The sequence below is a fragment of the Trichomycterus rosablanca genome, chromosome 16, assembly GCF_030014385.1.
Source record: "Trichomycterus rosablanca isolate fTriRos1 chromosome 16, fTriRos1.hap1, whole genome shotgun sequence".
NCBI classification, from domain to species: Eukaryota; Metazoa; Chordata; class Actinopteri; order Siluriformes; family Trichomycteridae; genus Trichomycterus; species Trichomycterus rosablanca.
The window spans coordinates 8,631,504-8,652,210 of record NC_086003.1 but is presented as its reverse complement, the minus strand read 5'-3'; the positions used below and the strand labels follow the sequence as shown (position 1 = coordinate 8,652,210).

At 41.5% G+C, this 20,707-nt stretch overlaps 2 protein-coding genes across 2 annotated transcripts in view; one reads left to right on the top strand and one right to left on the bottom strand.

Annotated features, from left to right (window-relative positions):
• Positions 1-8,516: 8,516 nt before the first annotated feature.
• rexo4 (REX4 homolog, 3'-5' exonuclease) lies at positions 8,517-17,244 on the bottom strand. The gene is made up of 8 exons (XM_063011548.1): positions 16,779-17,244; positions 14,964-15,274; positions 13,166-13,312; positions 12,845-13,038; positions 9,327-9,415; positions 9,158-9,232; positions 9,009-9,083; positions 8,517-8,922 (listed from the first exon to the last, which is right to left on the bottom strand). Exons 1-8 carry the CDS (start codon positions 17,019-17,021, stop codon positions 8,779-8,781), a joined length of 1,278 nt encoding a protein of 425 aa, XP_062867618.1. The 5' UTR covers positions 17,022-17,244; the 3' UTR covers positions 8,517-8,778.
• A 2,923-nt stretch (positions 17,245-20,167) lies between these two features.
• rpl35 (ribosomal protein L35) overlaps positions 20,168-20,707 on the top strand; it is a 69,844-nt gene continuing 69,304 nt past the window's right edge. Inside the window, exon 1 of the mRNA XM_063011262.1 lies at positions 20,168-20,172. Within this exon, the coding sequence (XP_062867332.1) occupies positions 20,170-20,172 (3 nt within the window). The 5' untranslated portion in view covers positions 20,168-20,169. The remainder of the gene's footprint in view (positions 20,173-20,707) is intronic.

The following is a 20,707-nucleotide window of genomic DNA, read 5'->3' as shown; positions in this document are numbered from 1 at the left end:
TGCCCTGCTTTTTTCGGCTGCTATGTGCAGTACTTTTTGACTTTTGTCTTTATTTATCACACTAAATCAGCTAAATGCATTTAACTGAATTTTCATAATCATTGTTGCTCCATTACTTACTGCAGGTTGTTGGCCAGTGTTTTTTTTAATATAGAAACTGATGAAATTGTGACGGTTTTGTATATTTTTCTCCTGTAGATGGTCAATGAATGAGGTACCAGTTTGTTTGGTTTTAATTCAGAAGTGTGTAGAATGTACACTATATTGCCAAAAGTATTCACTCACCCATCCAAATGATTGAATTCAGGTGTTCCAATCACTTCCATGGCCACAGGTGTATAAAACCAAGCACGTAGGCATGCAGACTGCTTCTACAAACATTAGTGAAAGAATGAGTGAATTCCAACGTGGTACCATGATAGGATGCCACCTGTGCAACAAGTCCAGTCGTGAAATTTCCTCGCTACTAAATATTCCAGTCAACTGTCAGTGGTATTATAACAAAGTGGAAGCAATTGGGAACGACAGCAACTCAGCCATGAACTGGTAGGCCACGTAAAATGACAGAGTGGGGTCAGCGGATTCTGAGGCACATAGTGCACATAGGTCGCCAACATTCTGCAGAGTCAATCGCTACAGACCTCCAAACTTGCTGCTCCACGGCCGAGCAGCTGCATCCAAGCCTTACATCACCAAGCGCAATGCAAAATGTCGGATGCAGTGGTGTAAAGCACGCCGCCACTGGACTCTAGAGCAGTGGAGACGTGTTCTCTGGAGTGACGACTCATGTTTCTCCGTCTGGCAATCCGATGGACGAGTCTGGGTTTGGCGGTTGCCAGGAGAACGGTACGTGTCTGACTGTATTGTGCCAAGTGTAAAGTTTGGCGGAGGGGGGATTATGGTGTGGGGTTGTTTTTCAGGAGTTGGGTTCGGCCCCTTAGTTCCAGTGAAAGGAACTCTTAATGCTTCAGCATACCAGGAGATTTTGGACAATTTCATGCTCCCAACTTTGTGGGAACAGTTTGGGGATGGCCCCTTCCTGTTCCAACATGACTGCGCACCAGTGCACAAAGCAAGCTCCATAAAGACATGGATGAGCGAGTTTGGTGTGGAAGAACTTGACTGGCCTCAACCCGAGAGAACACCTTTGGGATGAATTAGAGCAGAGACTGTGAGCCAGGCCTTCTCGTCCAGCGTCAGTGTCTGACCTCACAAATACGCTTCTGGAAGAATGGTCAAAAATTCCCATAAACACACTCCTAAACGTTGTGGAAAGCCTTCCCAGATGAGTTGAAGCTGTTATAGCTGCAAAGGGTGGGCTGACATATTAAACCCTATGGATTAAGAATGGGACGTCACTCGAATTCATATGCGTGTGAAGGCAGACGAGCGAATACTTGTGGCAATATAGTGCATGTTCCCAGCCAGCTTGTACAGTTTTAAGCTTTTGTTTTAACACAGTAAACAACAAAAAAGAATGTATGTGTCTTTAGCTGCTTTACCAGAAATGTTCTTTTATAATATACAACATTTGCAAAGATTGTAGCTAACACTGAAGTTATCTGGAGTCTTCTAGAACAACGTTCTACTTCTAAAGACTGGAACTTCATAAAATGTTACTTTAATTTCCTTCAAAATCATGAAATCTTTCTTTGGAGCCAGTATGTCTATCCAAAAGTTCAGGAACATTAATGTAGGTGCAACGTCTTCAATGTGTACAGTTATGGGGAAAGTTGATGGGCATTGTTTAAACCGGTTTATAGCGACACCCAGCGTTCAAACTAGGAATTGCTTTTTAAAATCCTCCTTAATTAGACATAATTGCACTTCAACATAATTAGACATGTCGCAGTTAAGGGCCTCAGTTGACGCGCCCCTTTTCTACACGATTTATATAAAAAAAAAACGTTCTACCTGTACTTTTGTTTGGTATATATAAGTGGTCACTGAATAGGGACCTGGCTGCATGGTTATTACTCAGGAGTGTGTGTTGTGTGTTTGTCCCCAACCAGCTTTTACAAAGTATCTGTTTGAACACAGTAAACATCAATATAAAGAATGTGGTGAACACCGGCTAGAAAAATGGGCTGCGTCCGAAATTGCATACTTAAACAGTACGTACTAGATTGGAGGCAGTATGCTTTGCTCTTTCAGTATGCAAGTGTGCAGTATGGGAAAAAATATATATATAAGAACGTCAATCAGGTTACACAGATTCCCCAAATCTCTTGCTGTTCACTTACTCTATATTTTGATTACATGTATTCTGATATTTCATTGTCTTTCAGTTATTTTGATATTTTACTTAGCCACTTGCTACTGTAGAGGGTCGGCACACCTAGCCGCTGCGAGTGCTGCTCGTCCGGCGGGGATGCTACGTGTCTTTTGCTCTGTGCTGTAGTGGAGGTGTGGGAATTTTGGAACACGACAAGGTAGAGTTCACCTTAACTGTTTAGTCAGGACTGCAATGAGCGTTACAACACTTTAGACTGTCTAGCTCCAGCACCCGAACTACTTACTATTGGGTTCAATGCTGGGGCCTTTCCAGCTCCAGTTTAATTATGCAATAGATTATCGGAGCATTAAGTGTGCATCGTTTGCATACTGAAAAATTGCAGCCCAGGCAGTAGGTCATCCGGGTACTTTTCGCCTACTGTTTAATGTATACTGCGTATTTGGACACACTAACTCACCCATACTGCTTTCGCGTACTGTTCTCAGTAAGGAAGTATGCTATTTTGGACACAGCCATGGCATCTTTTACATCAATAATTTACTTCTAGAACCTGGGATGTCATAAAATGTTACATGAATTTTATATGAAATCAGTTGAAACAATATTACTTTTCTTTAAAGTTTTCTTAAAGCCACCATGTCAATCCAAAAGTTGTTCAACAATTTTATATTCACTGATCAGCCATAACATTAAAATGACCTCCTTGTTTGTAATAACACTGTCTATTTTATCAGCTCCACTTACCATATACTGACTGTAGTCCATTTGTTTCTCTGCATACCTTTTTAACCTGCTTTTACCCTGGTCTTTAATGGTCAGGCCCCCCACAGGACCACTACAGAGCAGGTATTATTTAGCTGGTGGATCATTCTCAGCACTGCAGTGACACTGACATGGTGGTGGTGTGTTGGAGTGTGTTGTACTGGTATTAGGGATCAGACACAGCAGCGCTGCTGGAGTTATTAAATACTGTGTCCACTCACTGTCCACTCTATAAGACGCTCCTACCTAGTTGGTCCGCCTTGTAGATGTAAAGTCAGAGACGATCGCTCATCTATTGCTGCTGTTTGAGTTGGTCATCTTTTAGACCTTCATCAAGGGTCACAGGACGCTGCCTACGGGGCGCTGTTGGCTGGATATTTTTGGTTGGTGGACTATTCTCAGTCCAGCAGTGACAGTGAGGTGTTTAAAAACTCCATCAGCATTGCTGTGTCTTATCCACTCATACCAGCACCATGTCAGTGTCACTGCAGTGCTGAGAATGATCCACCAGCCAAATAATACCTGCTCTGTGGTGGTCCTGTGGGCGTCCTGACCATTGAAGAACAGAGTGAAAGCAGGCTAAAAAGGTATGCAGAGAAACAATTGTAGAACTACAAAGTGCTTCTATATGGTAAGTGGAGCTGATAAAATGGACAGTGAGTGTAGAAACAAGGAGGTGGTTTTAATGTTATGGCTGATCGGTGTAAGTGTAACGGCATACATAGTATAGCGACACCCAGTGTTCAAACTAGGAATTCCTTTTTTTTAAACCTGCTTAATAAGCGGGCTAACGTTATTTAATTTGTACAATACCTCACGGACAGTTTAAAACATGTCTCTACATAACATTCTACATTATTTATTAAAAACGTATGTAAAAACGTACTTTTGTTTTGTATATTTTTGTCCTCTAGTGACAAGTACTAGGTGGTCACTTAATAACAACCTGTTTATGGTAAACAACAACAAAGCTACTTAAACAAAAATGCTCTTTTGTTATATGGAACATTTTGTAAAGAATGTAGCGAACACTGAAGAGAAATGTGGAATCTTCTAGAACAATGTTCTACTTCTAGAACCTGGAATTTCATAAAATATTACTTGAATTTCATATGAAATCAGTTAAAACAATGTTAATTTTCCCCATCGTACCCGAACATCTTCTGTGGAGTTTTCTTGGAGTCGCCATGTTCAGGAACGTTAATGTAGGTCTAAATTAAAGCAATAAGCCACGACAGACTGTGCGTTAGGGCCTAAAACTTCTTTCCCCATGATAAAATCATAGCAGTAACGCACGGTCTCAAGTGGCTTATTGCTTTTATAAAACGGCGGTCAACATAAAATACAATAAATACAACAATGTTTAATTCTTAAATGTATTTATTGTGTATAAACTTACAATAAAGCATTCTTCCGCGACGCAAGGTAGTTCGATTAACAGTGTTGCTAGGCAACATGAGGGCGAACATAGCGTTAACTTTTTCTTTTCAGTGGCGTATTAATATGGAATGATGTGAGGTGGTCATAGGTGTGCGTTTATCTGGGATTTTACAACGGCTTCGAACGCGGCTCAGCCAATCAGATTTTAGGACCGGAACTATCCGTTTTATAAATTAACGTTTTGTTATATAGGAATGAAACAAGGAGCGGTTTAAACCGGTTTATAGCGACCCCCAGTGTTCAAACTAGGAGTTCCTTTTTTGTTTATTAGGATTTTACCAGGAACGGTAGTTACTCATTACACAAGATTAATCAGTTCACAAGGTTATATCGAGCACAGTCTTGGACAATTTACTGTCTCCAATTCACCTCACTTGCATGTCTTTGGACTGTGGAAGGAAACCGGAGCACCCGGAGAAACCCACGCGGACACGGGGAGAACATGCAAACTCCACACAGAAAGGACCCGGACCGTCCCACCTGGGGATCGAACCCAGGACCTTCTTGCTGTGAGGCGACAGTGCTACCCACTTAGCCACCGTGCCGCCCTACCTAGTAAGTAGAGTCAACAATTGGGTGGTACTTGTATCACCTTGTATCTTGATTCTGTCTTTCACAGAAAACTACAACTTCTTGACTTTGTTAAAGCATATTAGCATTTTAATTGTAAAAACAACAAAAATAACTATTTTTAGTTTACTACCGTCTTGATATAAGATATACTTTATTTGTCATATATACATATACAGGTGTACAGTACAATGAAATTCTCTCTTCGCATATCCCAGCTTGTTAGGAAGCTGGGGTCAGAGCGCAGGGTCAGCCATCGTACGGTGCCCCTGGAGCAGACAGGGTTAAGGGCCTTGCTCAAGGACCCAACAGTGGCTGCATAGCAGAGCCTGGATTTGAACCGCCAATCTTCCGGTTGGTAGCCCAAAGCTCTACCCACTAGGCTATCAATAATCTGATAAATAACAGACTGTCTAATATGACTGACTTCTATTTGTGTGGCTCTGAGTAGCCCTACCAATCAAACATAAAACAGGCTTTACTGTTTGAAACTCTAGCTTTTTTCTCTTAAGGGCTCATACTTTAACTATGACCTAGGCAAAAGTTTTGTATGCTGTGTCCAGATGTAAGCAAGAGTTATACTTTATGTAAAAACGTATTTCATCTCTTAGTTAAAATAAGCCTTGCATCTAGAATTCATTCTGAGGCAACGGGTGATGATAGTATATTGCTTTCTTCCTCAGGTCCAAGCTCAACATCTCTTACCAGTCTTCAGATACCTCTTGTTAATAAAACAGGTCTTAATAAAAGGAAATGGAAAATGTTCTCCAACCCCCTATCTCTCAATTATACCAGCAAGACTTAAACCAGCATCTGTTTTAAAACATGTTAACATATTAATTCTTTGAATTGTAGTATTACTCACACTTTAAGTTCTTTGTCTGTAGTGCTTTAAAATCAGTGATATAGTGGTTCCGAAAACAGCACCGTTGTTCTGATAAAACTACACATTTTAGACGAGGTTTTGACTGGTACGATTGTAAACAAACACAATGACCTCAAAATCAGATAGCTACTTATGTAACGTGTGTAGCAAGCTTGTACTTTTTTTTGAGAAAGGCTGTTGCTAATCTGAAAATATTATATTGTTGATATAAACTGTTAATGATGAAAAGAAAATGAGATTTGTGGGGTGTGCAATTGGCATACTGGGTGTAGAAAATGAAACAAATCGCTTGTTCATAGACTCTGTTTTTTGTCCAGGATGAATGTATTCATTAGTTGGGCATTAAAACAGACATATACAGTACACTGATCAGCCATAACATTATGTCCACCTCCTTGTTTCTACATACACTGTCCATTTTATCAGCTCTACTTACCATATAGAAGCACTTTGTAGTTCTACGATTACTGACTGTAGTCCATCTGTTTCTCTACATGCTTTGTTAGCCTGCTTTCACCCTGTTCTTCAATGGTCAGGACCCCCACAGGACCACTACAGAGCAGGTATTATTTGGGTGGTGGGTCATTCTCAGCACTGCAGTGACACTGACATGGTGGTGGTGTGTTAGTGTGTGTTGTGCTGGTATGAGTGGACACCTCACTGTCACTGCTGGACTGAGAATAGTCCACCAAACAAAAATATCCAGCCAACAGCGCCCCGTGGGCAGCATCCTGTGACCACTAATGAGGTTCTAGAAGAAGACCAACTCAAACAGCAGCAATAGATGAGCGATCATCTCTGACTTTACATCTACATGGTAAAGTCAGAGAGAAAAAAGTATGTAGAGAAACACATGGACTACAGTCAGTAATTGTGGAACTACAAAGTGCTTCTATATGGTAAGTGGAGCTGATAAAATGGACAGTAAGTTTAGAAACAAGGAGGTGGTTTTAATGTTATGGCTGATCGGTGTATAACAAAATGAGAAAAAAATAAAGCTCGTCAGGCGTGGCCCTGGAATATGGCCCTTCCAACCAAGAGTATAAAGAACATTACTGGGATGGTGAATGGCATGCCATTGATTCTACTGTGAAATCTGATGAATGCTGCATTATCTAAAAGTGTAGTGCATTTAACCAAAAGCAAATCAAGTCTCATGTAGTACAGTGTGTGTAACAGTTTATTCTCTATGCATAAAGCGAATTAGGGCATTCATTCTGTGTTTTGAAAGTCATATTAGTGCTTAGTCCTGACTGTTCCATATAAAGTTTGTATCATGCAAAAACAATTAGAATGTGGCTAAATGGACAATGGACAGAAGCTAAGACACTGTGCTAAAACCTTTCATGGTATTCACTGTCCCTGTTTAGTAAAAAGATCTTTATATGTGGGTCAATAAAAAAAAATAACATTAATAACAGTTTCTTTTCTATGTTCTGTACTACTCATGCATGAATTTGTACCTGTTTAATTGTGTAATGTAATGACAGAAATATGTCTAACTTGTCAGACTTAAATACACTGATCAGCCATAACATTAAAACCACCTCCTTGTTTCTACACTTACTGTCCATTTTATCAGCTCCACTTACCATATAGAAGCACTTTGTAGTTCTACAATTACTGACTGTAGTTCATCTGTTTCTCTGCATGCTTTGTTACCCCCTCTTTTATGCTGTTCTTCAACGGTCAGGACCACCACAGGACCACTACAGAGTAGGTATTATTTGGGTGGTGGATCATTCTCAGCAATGCAGTGACACTGACATGGTGGTGGTGTGTTAATGTGTGTTGTGCTGGTTTGAGTGGATCAGACACAGCAATGCTGCTGGAGTTTTTAAACACCTCACTGTCACTGCTGGACTGAGAATAGTCCACCAACCAAAAATATATCCAGCCAACAGCGTCCCGTGGGCAGTGTCCTGTGACCACTGATGAAGGTCTAGAAGATGACCAACTCAGACAGCAGCAATAGATGAGCAACTGTCTCTGACTTTACATCTACAAGGTGGACCAACTAGGTAGGAGTGTCTAATAGAGTGGACAGTGAGTGGACACGGTATTTAAAAACTCCAGGAGAGCTGCTGTGTTTGATCCACTCATACCAGCACAACACACACTAACACACCACCACCATGTCAGTGTTACTGCAGTGCTGAGAATGATCCAAAACCGAAATAATACCTGCTCTGTGGTGGTCCCGTGGGGGTCCTGACCATTTATTGCTCATCTATTGCTGCTGTTTGAGTTGGTCATCTTCTAGACCTTTATCTGTGGTCACAGGATGCTGCCCACAGGGCACTACCCACAGGGTGCTGTTGGCTGGATATTTTTGGTTGGTGGACTATTCTCAGTCCAGCAGTGACAGTGAGGTGTTTAAAAACTCCATCAGCGCTGCTGTGTCTGATCCACTCAAACCAGCACAACACACACTAACACACCACCACCATGTCAGTGTCACTGCAGTGCTGAGAATGATCCATCACCCAAATAATACCTGCTCTGTAGTGGTCCTGGGAGAGATAGAAAGGATTTTTTTGATGTGTCAACCTTACATAGACAAGTCTGTATGACTACTACAGAGAATTTAGATTTCATATCTTTTTATTAGAATATACTTAGCTGACAATGTTCCAGTGGGTCTAAAAACAAATATATGTTGTTCTTAACACTGGAACTGCATTAAAGTCTCATAAAAATGTAATTTGTATGTGAGGAACATACACAGTTTAGCCAACAGGGGTTTAATATACACATCATACATATATAATTGTATATGCAATAAAACCTGATAATCAGCAGATGTGTATAAAACAGTGATCTTTCAAGACAACCCAAAATCAGACAGCATCAGTCAAAGTTTTTGACCATGTGAGTAACGGGTTTAAGATCTATTTAAATCAGTTTTAACTTTGGGTTGGCGTGGGCTTTTCTGGCCCTTGGTCTGCCCCTTGCTGGCTTTTATTTCCACCTCCCACTTCTTCTTCACCATTGTGTACAAGCGCATGGTCGCCTGAGCATCCTGGACCTATAAAAATATACATCATTTGAATACATATAGCACCGTATATACTTTTAGACACTGTGTCTATGATTAATCAGAAAGATACATACAGAAGAGTGCTCTCCATGTTGGACCTTCACGTGTAGAATCTCTCGACACAAAACTCTCAATGCTGGACGTCCACTCTGAGAGCACACGCACACGTCTCAGTATGTATTTATATAAAAATATTATAAGTAATATCTTAAAAATGCTCTACCTTTGCAATTCTCCTAAAAGGTTTGTACTTCTGTGTGTCCCTGATATTCTTCTTTGGATGATCCAGCAACAAAATCTACATAAGAAGTAGAAATACAGATCTTATATTATGACTTAACTTTATATGTATGTATAACCTTGACACTGAACTGAAACACAATGTACTACACCTTTAAGTCGTTATGGATGGCGTGTCCTACTAGTATTCGTCCCTTAAGAATCTGAGCGACCTCCATCTGTACCGTCTTAAAGACCTCGCCTATGGAAATAAACACCAGAAGTAAATTTCATTTACTTCTATACACTGATCAGCCATAACATTAAAACCACCTCCTTGTTTCTACACTCACTGTCCATTTTATCAGCTCCACTTACCATATAGAAGCACTTTTTAATTCTACAATTACTGACTGTAGTCCATCCATTTCTCTACATACCTTTTTATCCTGCTTTCACCCTGATCTTCAATGGTCAGGACCACCACAGGACTACCACAGAGCAGGTATTATTTAGGTGGTGGATCATTCTCAGCACTGCAGTGACACTGACATGGTGCTGGTGTGTTAGTGTGTGTTGTGCTGGTATGAGTAGATCAGACACAGCAGCGCTGCTGGAGTTTTTAAATACCGTGTCCACTCACTGTCCACTCTGTTAGACACTCCTACCTAGTTGGTTCACCTTATAGATGTAAAGTTAGAGACGATCACTCATCTATTGCTGCTGTTTGAGTTGGTCATCTTCTAGACCTTCATCAGTGGTCACAGCACTCTGCCCACGAAGCGCTGTTGTCTGGATATTTTTGGTTGGTGGACTATTCTCAGTCCAGCAGTGACAGTGAGGTGTTTAAAAACTCCATCAGCACTGCTGTGTCTAATCCACTCATACCAGCACAACACACACTAACACACCACCACCATGTCAGTGTCACTGCATTGCTGAGAATGATCCAACACCCAAGTAATATACAGTGTATCACAAAAGTGAGTACACCCCTCACATTTCTGCAAATATTTTATTATATCTTTTCATGGGACAACACTATAGAAATAAAACTTGGATATAACTTGGAGTAGTCAGTGTACAACTTGTATAGCAGTGTAGATTTACTGTCCTCTGAAAATAACTCAACACACAGCCATTAATGTCTAAATGGCTGGCAACATAAGTGAGTACACCCCACAGTGAACATGTCCAAATTGTGCCCAAAGTGTCAATATTTTGTGTGACCACCATTATTATCCAGCACTGCCTTAACCCTCCTGGGCATGGAGTTCACCAGAGCTGCACAGGTTGCTACTGGAATCCTCTTCCACTCCTCCATGATGACATCACGGAGCTGGTGGATGTTAGACACCTTGAACTCCTCCACCTTCCACTTGAGGATGCGCCACAGGTGCTCAATTGGGTTTAGTCCATCACCTTTACCTTCAGCTTCCTCAGCAAGGCAGTTGTCATCTTGGAGGTTGTGTTTGGGGTCATTATCCTGTTGGAAAACTGCCATGAGGCCCAGTTTTCGAAGGGAGGGGATCATGCTCTGTTTCAGAATGTCACAGTACATGTTGGAATTCATGTTTCCCTCAATGAACTGCAGCTCCCCAGTGCCAGCAACACTCATGCAGCCCAAGACCATGATGCTACCACCACCATGCTTGACTGTAGGCAAGATACAGTTGTCTTGGTACTTCTCACCAGGGCGCCGCCACACATGCTGGACACCATCTGAGCCAAACAAGTTTATGTTGGTCTCGTCAGACCACAGGGCATTCCAGTAATCCATGTTCTTGGACTGCTTGTCTTCAGCAAACTGTTTGCGGGCTTTCTTGTGCGTCAGCTTCCTTCTGGGATGACGACCATGCAGACCGAGTTGATGCAGTGTGCGGCGTATGGTCTGAGCACTGACAGGCTGACCTCCCACGTCTTCAACCTCTGCAGTAATGCTGGCAGCACTCATGTGTCTATTTTTTAAAGCCAACCTCTGGATATGACGCCGAACACGTGGACTCAACTTCTTTGGTCGACCCTGGCGAAGCCTGTTCCGAGTGGAACCTGTCCTGGAAAACCGCTGTATGACCTTGGCCACCATGCTGTAGCTCAGTTTCAGGGTGTTAGCAATCTTCTTATAGCCCAGGCCATCTTTGTGGAGAGCAACAATTCTATTTCTCACATCCTCAGAGAGTTCTTTGCCATGAGGTGCCATGTTGAATATCCAGTGGTCAGTATGAGAGAATTGTACCCAAAACACCAAATTTAACAGCCCTGCTCCCCATTTACACCTGGGACCTTGACACATGACACCAGGGAGGGACAACGACACATTTGGGCACAATTTGGACATGTTCACTGTGGGGTGTACTCACTTATGTTGCCAGCTATTTAGACATTAATGGCTGTGTGTTGAGTTATTTTCAGAAGACAGTAAATCTACACTGCTATACAAGCTGTACACTGACTACTCTAAGTTATATCCAAGTTTCATGTCTATAGTGTTGTCCCATGAAAAGATATAATGAAATATTTGCAGAAATGTGAGGGGTGTACTCACTTTTGTGATACACTGTACCTACTCTGTCGTGGTCCTGTGGGGGTCCTGACCATTGAAGAACAGCATGAAAGGGGGGTAACAAAGCATGCAGAGAAACAGATGGACTACAGTCAGTAATTGTAGAATTACAAAGTGCTTCTATATGGTAAGTGGAGCTGATAAAATGGACAGTGAGTGTAGAAACAAGAAGGTGGTTTTAATGTTATGGCTGATCGGTGCATGGTACAGTAAAAGTATTTAATCTAGGACAAAGAACTGTTTTATGGGCGATCGGGTGGACCAGCAGTCTGATGCTGTAGCCCAATGGTCCTTAACCACCGGGTCACGCCTTTCACAAAACCCAAGGTCGCTTTACATACGAAAAGTAAGAGAGGAGAGCTTTAAATTCAGAAAGAGAAGAAGTGGACCGTAGAGAGGAAAGAAGAGAGTTCCAGAGCAAAGGGGCAGCAACACTAAAAGATCGACCACCCATAGTACTCAGCGTGAACCTGGGAACTACCAGGAGACCAGCATCTGATGACCTTAAATTCCGGGATGGAGTGTAGCACATGAGAAGGTCCAACAAATAAACAGGACCTAAACCATGAAGTGCCTTAAATGTGAGAAGCAAAATTTTATATTGTACACGCTTATTAATGGACAGCCAATGAAGCTGCTCAATAGCAGCAAAGACCAGAGTTTAAGTCTGAGTGGCACTACCTACTACTAATATGACTACTAGTCATATTTTTGCAGCTGCCTGGTTGAGGCACTGGCAGAAGTGGTAGAAGAACAAAGAGTGCATAGCATGTTATGTCAAAGCAATTTTAAGCCTTTTTGCTACTTTACTAAACTTTTGGCTTATAACTTTGAAACTCCAACAAGCCATACAAGCAATACAGTTCAACGTTTATTATTTATGTGTAATTACTATCAGAAAACAGGCTTGTAGGTGCCCAGGTGGCACAGCAGGATATTCCGCTAGTACACCAGAGCTCCCGGAGGAAACTCATGCAGACACAGGGAGGACATGCAAACTCCAAACGGAAAGGACCTGAACCCAGGACCTTCTTGCTGCGAGGTGACAGTGCTACCCACCTAGCCACCGTGCCGCCCATGTAATGCATATAAATGAACTTCCCACCCTCCGAATGTTCCCCCTCTTACCGTCTTTAATGTCAGCAGGTCGGATCCCGCTCACAGCTGTTCTGTAGTCTGTGACTCTCTCCGTGGGTTTGACGTATTTGTCATACAAGCACTTGCCGAAGTAGTTGACGATGGAGACGCGCGCCAGCATGCTTTCCTCTCCATCAGGCCCCACGCCCACCATCTCGCAGTCCATCGCAACAGCACGCGTCAATCTTTTGAAGCATCATGAGGAGCAATTCAGAAAGATAAAGGAACATGTTACATCCAATTAGATTAAAATCCAAAACATCAAAATCAAAAGTAGCCTGTTGAAAACATAGAGGCATTTTTCTTTCATACCCATCGCAAGAATTCTCTTTGACCAGCAACTGTTCCGTGTTCCTTTCTGCACTTTTGCCACTCATCTTCCTTGCAATGTTAGCAGCCTCCAAACCAACGGCAGCCTCAATGTCATCAGGGTCGACGTCATCAAACCAGATATCTGCCCTGAACAAAAAAATAGATTGACATTACTTTTAAGGAGCACATAAGTCTTACCCCCCAACCACACTCCTTTCCCAAATTTAGTCTCCAATTCCATCCTGCTAGAATCATGCTGCTTGTACTGCTTGTAATTAAACAAGCACCATCTGACAAGTGCGATGAAGCCTCAGAGAGAGCTGTATCTTGCTCAGTGAGAAAGGCTAAGCTCCCCAGATCATCCTTCACTAGTGTAGGATGCCTGCATGTGGGCACACAGATGGTTGATAGCACAACTGAGAATGGAATGATCAGCCATAACATTAAACCTTGTTTCTACACACACTGTCAATTTTATCAGCTCCACTTACCATATAGAAGCACTTTGTAGTTCTACAATTACTGACTGTAGTCCATCTGTTTCTCTGCATGCTTTGTTAGCCCCCTTTCATGCTGTTATTCAATGGTCAGGACCCCCACAGGCCCACCACAAAACAGGTATTATTTCAGTGGTGGATCATTCTCAACACAGCAGTGACACTGGCATGGTGGTGGTGTGTTAGTGTGTGTTGTGCTGTATGATTGGATCAGACAGCAGCACTGCTTGAGTTTTTAAACACCTCACTGTCACTGCTGGACTGAAAATAATCCACCAACCAAAAATATATCCAGCCAACAGCGCCCCATGGGCAGCGTCCTGTGACCACTGATGAAGGTCTAGAAGATGACCAACTCAAACAGCAGCAATAGATGAGCGATCGTCTCTGACTTTCCTACCTAGTTGGTCCACCTTGTAGATGTAGTGTCTAATAGAGTGGACAGTGAGTGGACACAGTATTTAAAAACTCCAGCAGCGCTGCTGTGTCTTATCCATCATACCAGCACAACACACAACCACCATGTAGTGCTGAGAATGATCCACCACCTAAATAATTCCTACTCTGTGGGGGTCCTGACTATTGAAGAACAGGGTGAAAGCAGGCTAAAAAGGTATGCAGAGAAACAGATGGACTACAGTCAGTAATTGTAGAACTACAAAGTGCTTCTATATGGTAAATGGAGCTGATAAAATAGACAGTGAGTGTAGAAACAAGGAGGTGGTTTTAATGTTATGACTGATGGGTGTATTTTCATACGTTTAAGAGAACACCATGTCACTGTATGTTTTTAATCCATACAGGTGTAAACTAAAGGGCCAACTTGTCCAACCAATCCTTTTTTTTTTTTTAAGATCATGTGGCCATCCAGTCATGTATGAATCGTTTACCGATGAAAGAGATGGCACCAAGTTGCACCTGCTGGTCATGATCTCTTACCAGATACCTCAGAACTACTTCAGATGTCTTGTGGAGTCCATGTCTCTGCAGGTCAGAGCTGTTTAGTCAGCATGTTGGTCACCACTGGGTGGTCCTAACGTTTTGGCTCATAAGTGTACATACAATCCCAGAGCACTTCATTAGGTACACCCATCAGGTATGTACATTACCCGATTATTTTAAAGCTGGACATAGCACCCTGTTTACCCCTTTTATTAACTGAAAAGGACCCCGGCTGACCAGATGATGGTAATGACATTGTAGTGTGGTGTTCCTAGGGCATCAACAAACTCTATATGGATGCTCACGGCTCTGAAATAAAATGCACACATGGATTTGATGCTTTTAGCACTGATACCTACTCTGTAGTTTTCTTTTCCACAGTTTCAATGTCTTTTCCTTTGTTCTTTTGTTTCTCTCGTCCTCTTTCGCCATCCTTCATTCTTTTCTTCTCAGTTTTATGCTGTTTGGAACCGTCCCCGTTCTGTTCCTCTTGTGCCTTTTGTGATCTTGGTATTTTTACTCTTTCTGAAGCTTTATATAAGTCTTTATGTGATTTCTGGGTCTGTTTCTTAGTGTCTTTTGCTTCTTTATGTACAGTTTTGTGTGATTCTTTATTTTGATGTGACTCGGGTTTCTTGGAACTGGAAGTCTTTTCAGTTGAGTTGAGCATCTGCAACACAAAGTAAAAGCCTCAGATTATACAATGCACACTGGCACATCTCCATATTTGTATTAGACATTTCGTATAATCGTCCAATGTCTTTCTAACTGTTTTTATGTTTTGCTGTATATATACACCGATCAGCCATAACATTAAAACCACCTCCTTGTTTCTACACTCACTGTCTATTTTATCAGCTCCACTTACCACAAAGAAGCACTTTGAAGTTCTACAATTACTGACTGTAGTCCATCTGTTTCTCTGCATGCTTTGTTAGCCCCTTTTCATACTGTTCTTCAATGGTCAGGACTCTCCCAGGACCACCACAGAGCAGGTATTATTTAGATGGTGGATCATTCTCAGCACTGCAGCGACACTGACATGGTGGTGGTGTGTTAGTGTGTGTTGTGCTGGTATGAGTGGATCAGACAGCAATGCTGATGGAGTTTTTAAATACCTCACTGTCACTGCTGGACTGAGAATTATCCACCAACCAAAAATATCCAGCCAACAGCGGCCCGTGGGCAGCGACCTTTGACTATTATGAAAGTCAAGAAGATGACCAACTCAAACAGCAGCAATAGATGAGCGATCGTCTCTGACTTTACATCTACAAGGTGGACCAACTAGGTAGGAGTGTTTATTAGAGTGGACAGTGAGTGGACACAGTATTTAAAAACTCCAGCAGCGCTGCTGTGTCTAATCCACTTCTACCAGCATAACACACACTAACACACCACCACCATGTCAGTATCACTGCAGTGCTGAGAATGATCCACCACCTAAATAATACCTGCTCTGTGGTGGTCCTGTGGGGGTCCTGACCATTGAAGAACAGCATGAAAGGAAGCTAACAAAGCATGCAGAGAAACAGATAGACTACAGTCAGTAATTGTAGAACTACAAAACGCTTCTATATGGTAAGTGGAGCTGATAAAATGGACAGTGAGTGTAGAAACAAGGAGGTAGTTTAAATGTTTTGGCTGATCGGTGTACACATACATGTGTACAGTATTACAATACGGAAATTCTTTTTCTGCATATCCCAGCTTGTTAGGAAGCTGCTTAAGGACCCAACAGTGGCTGCATGGCAAAGCCAGGATTCAAAACCACAACCTTCTGATAGCCAGAACCTCCAACCACCTGGCTACCACCGTCTCATTGTACAGTGTACTTATAGAGGTTTGCTGTACTCTGTGTGATGTAGTAAACCAGCATATGTGTAAATCAAATATCCAGTTTACTTTACATAGATGCTGGTTGACATATCTGTAAAAACTGTATACACACTCCAATGTCTGTATATTTTGGCCATTTTAAATTGCTGTATCACAGTATGTACATCAGCTCAAAACCCATTCCAGTATGTTATTTTTCTTTTAATTGATGCCAGATTTAGCTGGACTATACTGAAAATACATTAATAAAATGCATTACATTCATCATATTCCAACCAATCTACCCAAACCTTCTGATGACAGCTTGTTAAACTTTATAAAAACTTTATACTCACCCCCAGCAGAGTTTTCCAGTTGGCTGAGAAATCTTCAGCTTGTGTTGGTGGACTAAACAAGCCCATCTTCATTTCTTTTGGTTTCTTCTGCTGGTGCTCATAAAAATACTTCCTTTTCTTACCTGCTTTGGTTTTTCCCACACCGTCTTTAACCTGCTGTTGTGTTTCAGCACCATCAGAAGACTTGTGCTGCTTTAGCTTTTCTTTAGACATGTGTAGGCTTGCAGCTGGATCCAAAATCATCAGTCTGTTCAATTTAGATGATACGTTGTGGTTTGCAGAGTGTGATGGTTAGCTACATTGCTAACATAAACATTTATCTAAACAAGCATTAGTTTAGATGACGATCGCCGATTATACGAGAAATTAGTCTAGTTTACACTGATATACTTGTATATATTAAACTACTTTAATCAGTAAACTATAGTTGAGTTAAATGTGTATCATCCACACAGCATGCAACAACCATGCTGTCAACCCTACTGGGTTTTGTGTAACATTAAAAACCGCCCGGCTGGAAAAGACAGACTTTTGCGTCTTGGTTCCGGGTGACACTGAGAACTACTAAAATGGCGGTCGTTTCTGTTTGCTAATTTAATAATCTTAGCATATCGCGAAATGAAATAGGAAAAAAAAAAAAAAAAATTAGTTGTATGTAATAATTTAGTTGTTAGGACCAACATATGAAAAAAAAACCCACTTCAGTTAATAATAATAATAATAATAATAATAATAATCATTTTTAAGTTAGGACAGAGGGAGAGAGAGTAAGTAATGAGAAAAAAGGAAGGTTTTTTTTATTACTATTTTGTTTATGCATTTTCTCCCCTTTTTCTCCCTTTTAGCGCGTCCAATTGCCCGATTGCGTCATGCTTCCTCTCCACCAATGCCGATCCCCGCTCTGATTGAGGAGAACGAAGGTAACCCAGGCTAGGGTTGCCAACTTTCAGAACTGGAAATAAGGAACACCCTGGGCTGGCGGGTTGGCGAAAGGCATATTCTGGGTTGGCGGGAGGGGGTGGGTGGGCTGTTTAGGGTTGCACCTACAAAAAATATACGTAGTGTCTATTTGCACACAGGTACACATAGCATTCCCCACACAGTAAAGCTATTTGTACCCCAAAAAGAAAAAGAGCAAACAAACTCAACCGCACATGTCTACCAACAACTGCTCTGCAGTAGGGCGGAGTTGCAGAAAAGGCGCCACTTCGAACACTTCCAACAAAAGCTCTTTGGTGAACGGTGAGTAGAATTTTCTCATAATGTTGGATGTTGAAGCCTACACAAGCGCATTAACACAAGTGCATTAACAGTACAGTTTAGACAACTAAGTGACATCTGCAACACATTAAAGTTGTTATCTAAGAAATGTTGACAAACTGTTCATAGTCTGCCAATAAAAACCTGGGTGTAAATAGTATAAATTGCTGTTAACACCAGGGTGCACATTGTACACTTTGCTGCTTACACAAGGGTGCTAATAGCATCTGTTGGTTGTATGCACCCAGGTTTGTTTGTTTGTTTGTTTATTAGGATTTTAACGTCATGTTTTACACTTTGGTTACATTCATGACAGGAACAGTAGTTACTCATTACACAAGATTCATCAGTTCATACAAGGTTATATCAAAAACAGTAATGGACCATTTAGTATCTCCAGTTCGCCTCACTTGCATGTCTTTGGATTGTGGGAGGAAACTGGAGCACCCGGAGGAAACCCACGCATGCACGGGGAGAACATGCAAACTCCACACAGAAAGACCTGGACTGCCCCACCTGGGGATCAAACCCAGGACCTTCTTGCGTATGCACCCAGGTAAAATAGTATCTAATGCTGTTTTCACAACCGGGTGTAAATAGTATAAATTGCTGTTTACACCAGCGTGCACACTGTACACTTTGGTGCTTACACCAGGGTGCAAATAGCATCTGCCAAAAATATAACGGGTCTTACACCGTCATACATTATCAAAATGTTTGATTTAAACTGTTTAACATATATTCTTTTCATTCTTTAGAATAATAAATCAGAACCATATTTTAGGCAAAACAACATGCATAAAGAACATCATGTAACATTTTTTTCTAATAGTGCAAACAACATTTTTACATAATCCATCTTCACACTGACATGTAGCCCCGGTTCTAGACTGCGTTGCTTACGGCCATAGCGCCGGCCCTGCTTGTGTTTCTTTAATTTCGCCCTAAGCTGGATTCGAACCTAGGGCGGAAAAATGTGCGCCTTGCGCTCTGCCACTCTGCTACTCAAACGGGGGAGTAATAAACAGGTTGTTATGCTGATATGCCTGCGCACACATGGTGTTACTAAGACTAAAAGTGAATTATACTTAAAATAATAACCGAACGCTTTCTAATTCCCACGGTAGCAGCAGGTTCCTTCTGTGTCATACATATCACCCTGTCTCAGTCTAATCTGCAGCATTTCTCTCCTATTGATAAAAATACGGAACAAAGCGCGTGCGTCCCGTATCAGTTCAATACGGAACGTGACATTTAGTTTCCAAATAAGGAACGATTCTGTATTTTACGCGACGGTTGGCAACCCTAGACAATATCTCCCATTAGCGGAGAAGCATTTTACCTGCTATTGTGCTAGTGAGTATGTGGGAGATTTTTTTTCCTGAGCTGCGTCCGAAATCGCATACTTCCATACTGAACTGTACGCGAAAGCAGTACGCGAGAGCGATTAGTATGTCCGAATACGTAGTATATATTAAAAAGGATGCGAAAAGTACCCGGATGACCTACTGCCTGGGCAGCCATTTTTGACTATGCAAACGATGCACACTTACGAGCTGATAATCTATCCCATACCATATCTGTTACCTTCTCACCTGCCAACAGTGTCTAACCAGTTTTGTGTACATGAGTTTAGTATTGCGAAAAGGGGCTAGAACTATATTAATGTCCGTGGCCTTGGAACAGGACGTTTAGTCTTTGGTCCGGAACACACAGCATCCATTTCTTCTAAAATGATCTGGAACACTTCTTCATTTGGCCAGGATCCATTCCAGATGTTATTATTGAATGACGGTTCATGATGCAGTGCCATCTGAGGGATCGGAGATCACAGGTGTTCATTCATTTCATTTCATTTCCAGCATTTAGCAGACGCTTTTATCCAAAGCGACTTACACGATGAGCAATTGAGGGTTAAGGGCCTTGCTCAGGGACCCAACAGTGGCAACTTGGTGGTGGCGGGGCTTGAACCGGCAACCTTCTGTTTACTAGTCCAGTACCTTATCCACTGAGCTATCACTGGCCCTGGCCCTGTGTTCAGCTTAGACTTGTGCCCTTGCCCTTTATAGACTGAAATTCCTCCAGATTCTTTTAATTGTGTAATACTATTATGCACTGTAGAGGGAGAAAAATGCAAATCCCTTCTAATCTTTCTTTGGGAATCATTGTCATTAATAATTGTAATAATGCATTTGTTGATAAACTGGCCCATCTTTGCTACTCAGCCTTTCTTGGATGCTGCTTTTGTACCAAATTATGATTACGATCACCTGTTTAAAAATCACATCATTAATCAGTTTTTTTAACCTTACTAATCATTACAAATTGCATCGTCCTAACTTTTTTGGTGTATTACAACCCTGAAATGAACTGATGCACATTAACATGAAATATATTGGGTTCATACTGTCTGCAATAAAATAATTGTCAGAAAAGCACTACCATGTTCATTGGATGTAAAATTGGTTAATTCTTTTCCTGGTGTGAGCTTTTTCACCACAACATGAATTTCATAATTATTTATTACATTACTAAGTAATTATTTAATGACACAACTGATTAGAAACAATTTAGGCACACATCATGTACACAAAGGAGCAGCATTGAGTTTAATACAATTCTAAAATTACTAATGAATATCAACAGCAGAAATAAGACATGAAAAAATC

Excerpts from the sequence above, each read along its gene's own strand:
- rexo4 (XM_063011548.1), bottom strand. The coding sequence starts at position 17,021 with ATGATTTTGGATCCAGCTGCAAGCCTACACATGTCTAAAGAAAAGCTA. Across the intron at positions 15,275-16,778 it reads ACTGGAAAACTCTGCTGGGG|ATGCTCAACTCAACTGAAAA; the intron begins GTGAGTATAAAG and ends TTTGTGTTGCAG. Across the intron at positions 9,416-12,844 it reads ACCTGCTGACATTAAAGACG|GCGAGGTCTTTAAGACGGTA; the intron begins GTAAGAGGGGGA and ends TTATTTCCATAG.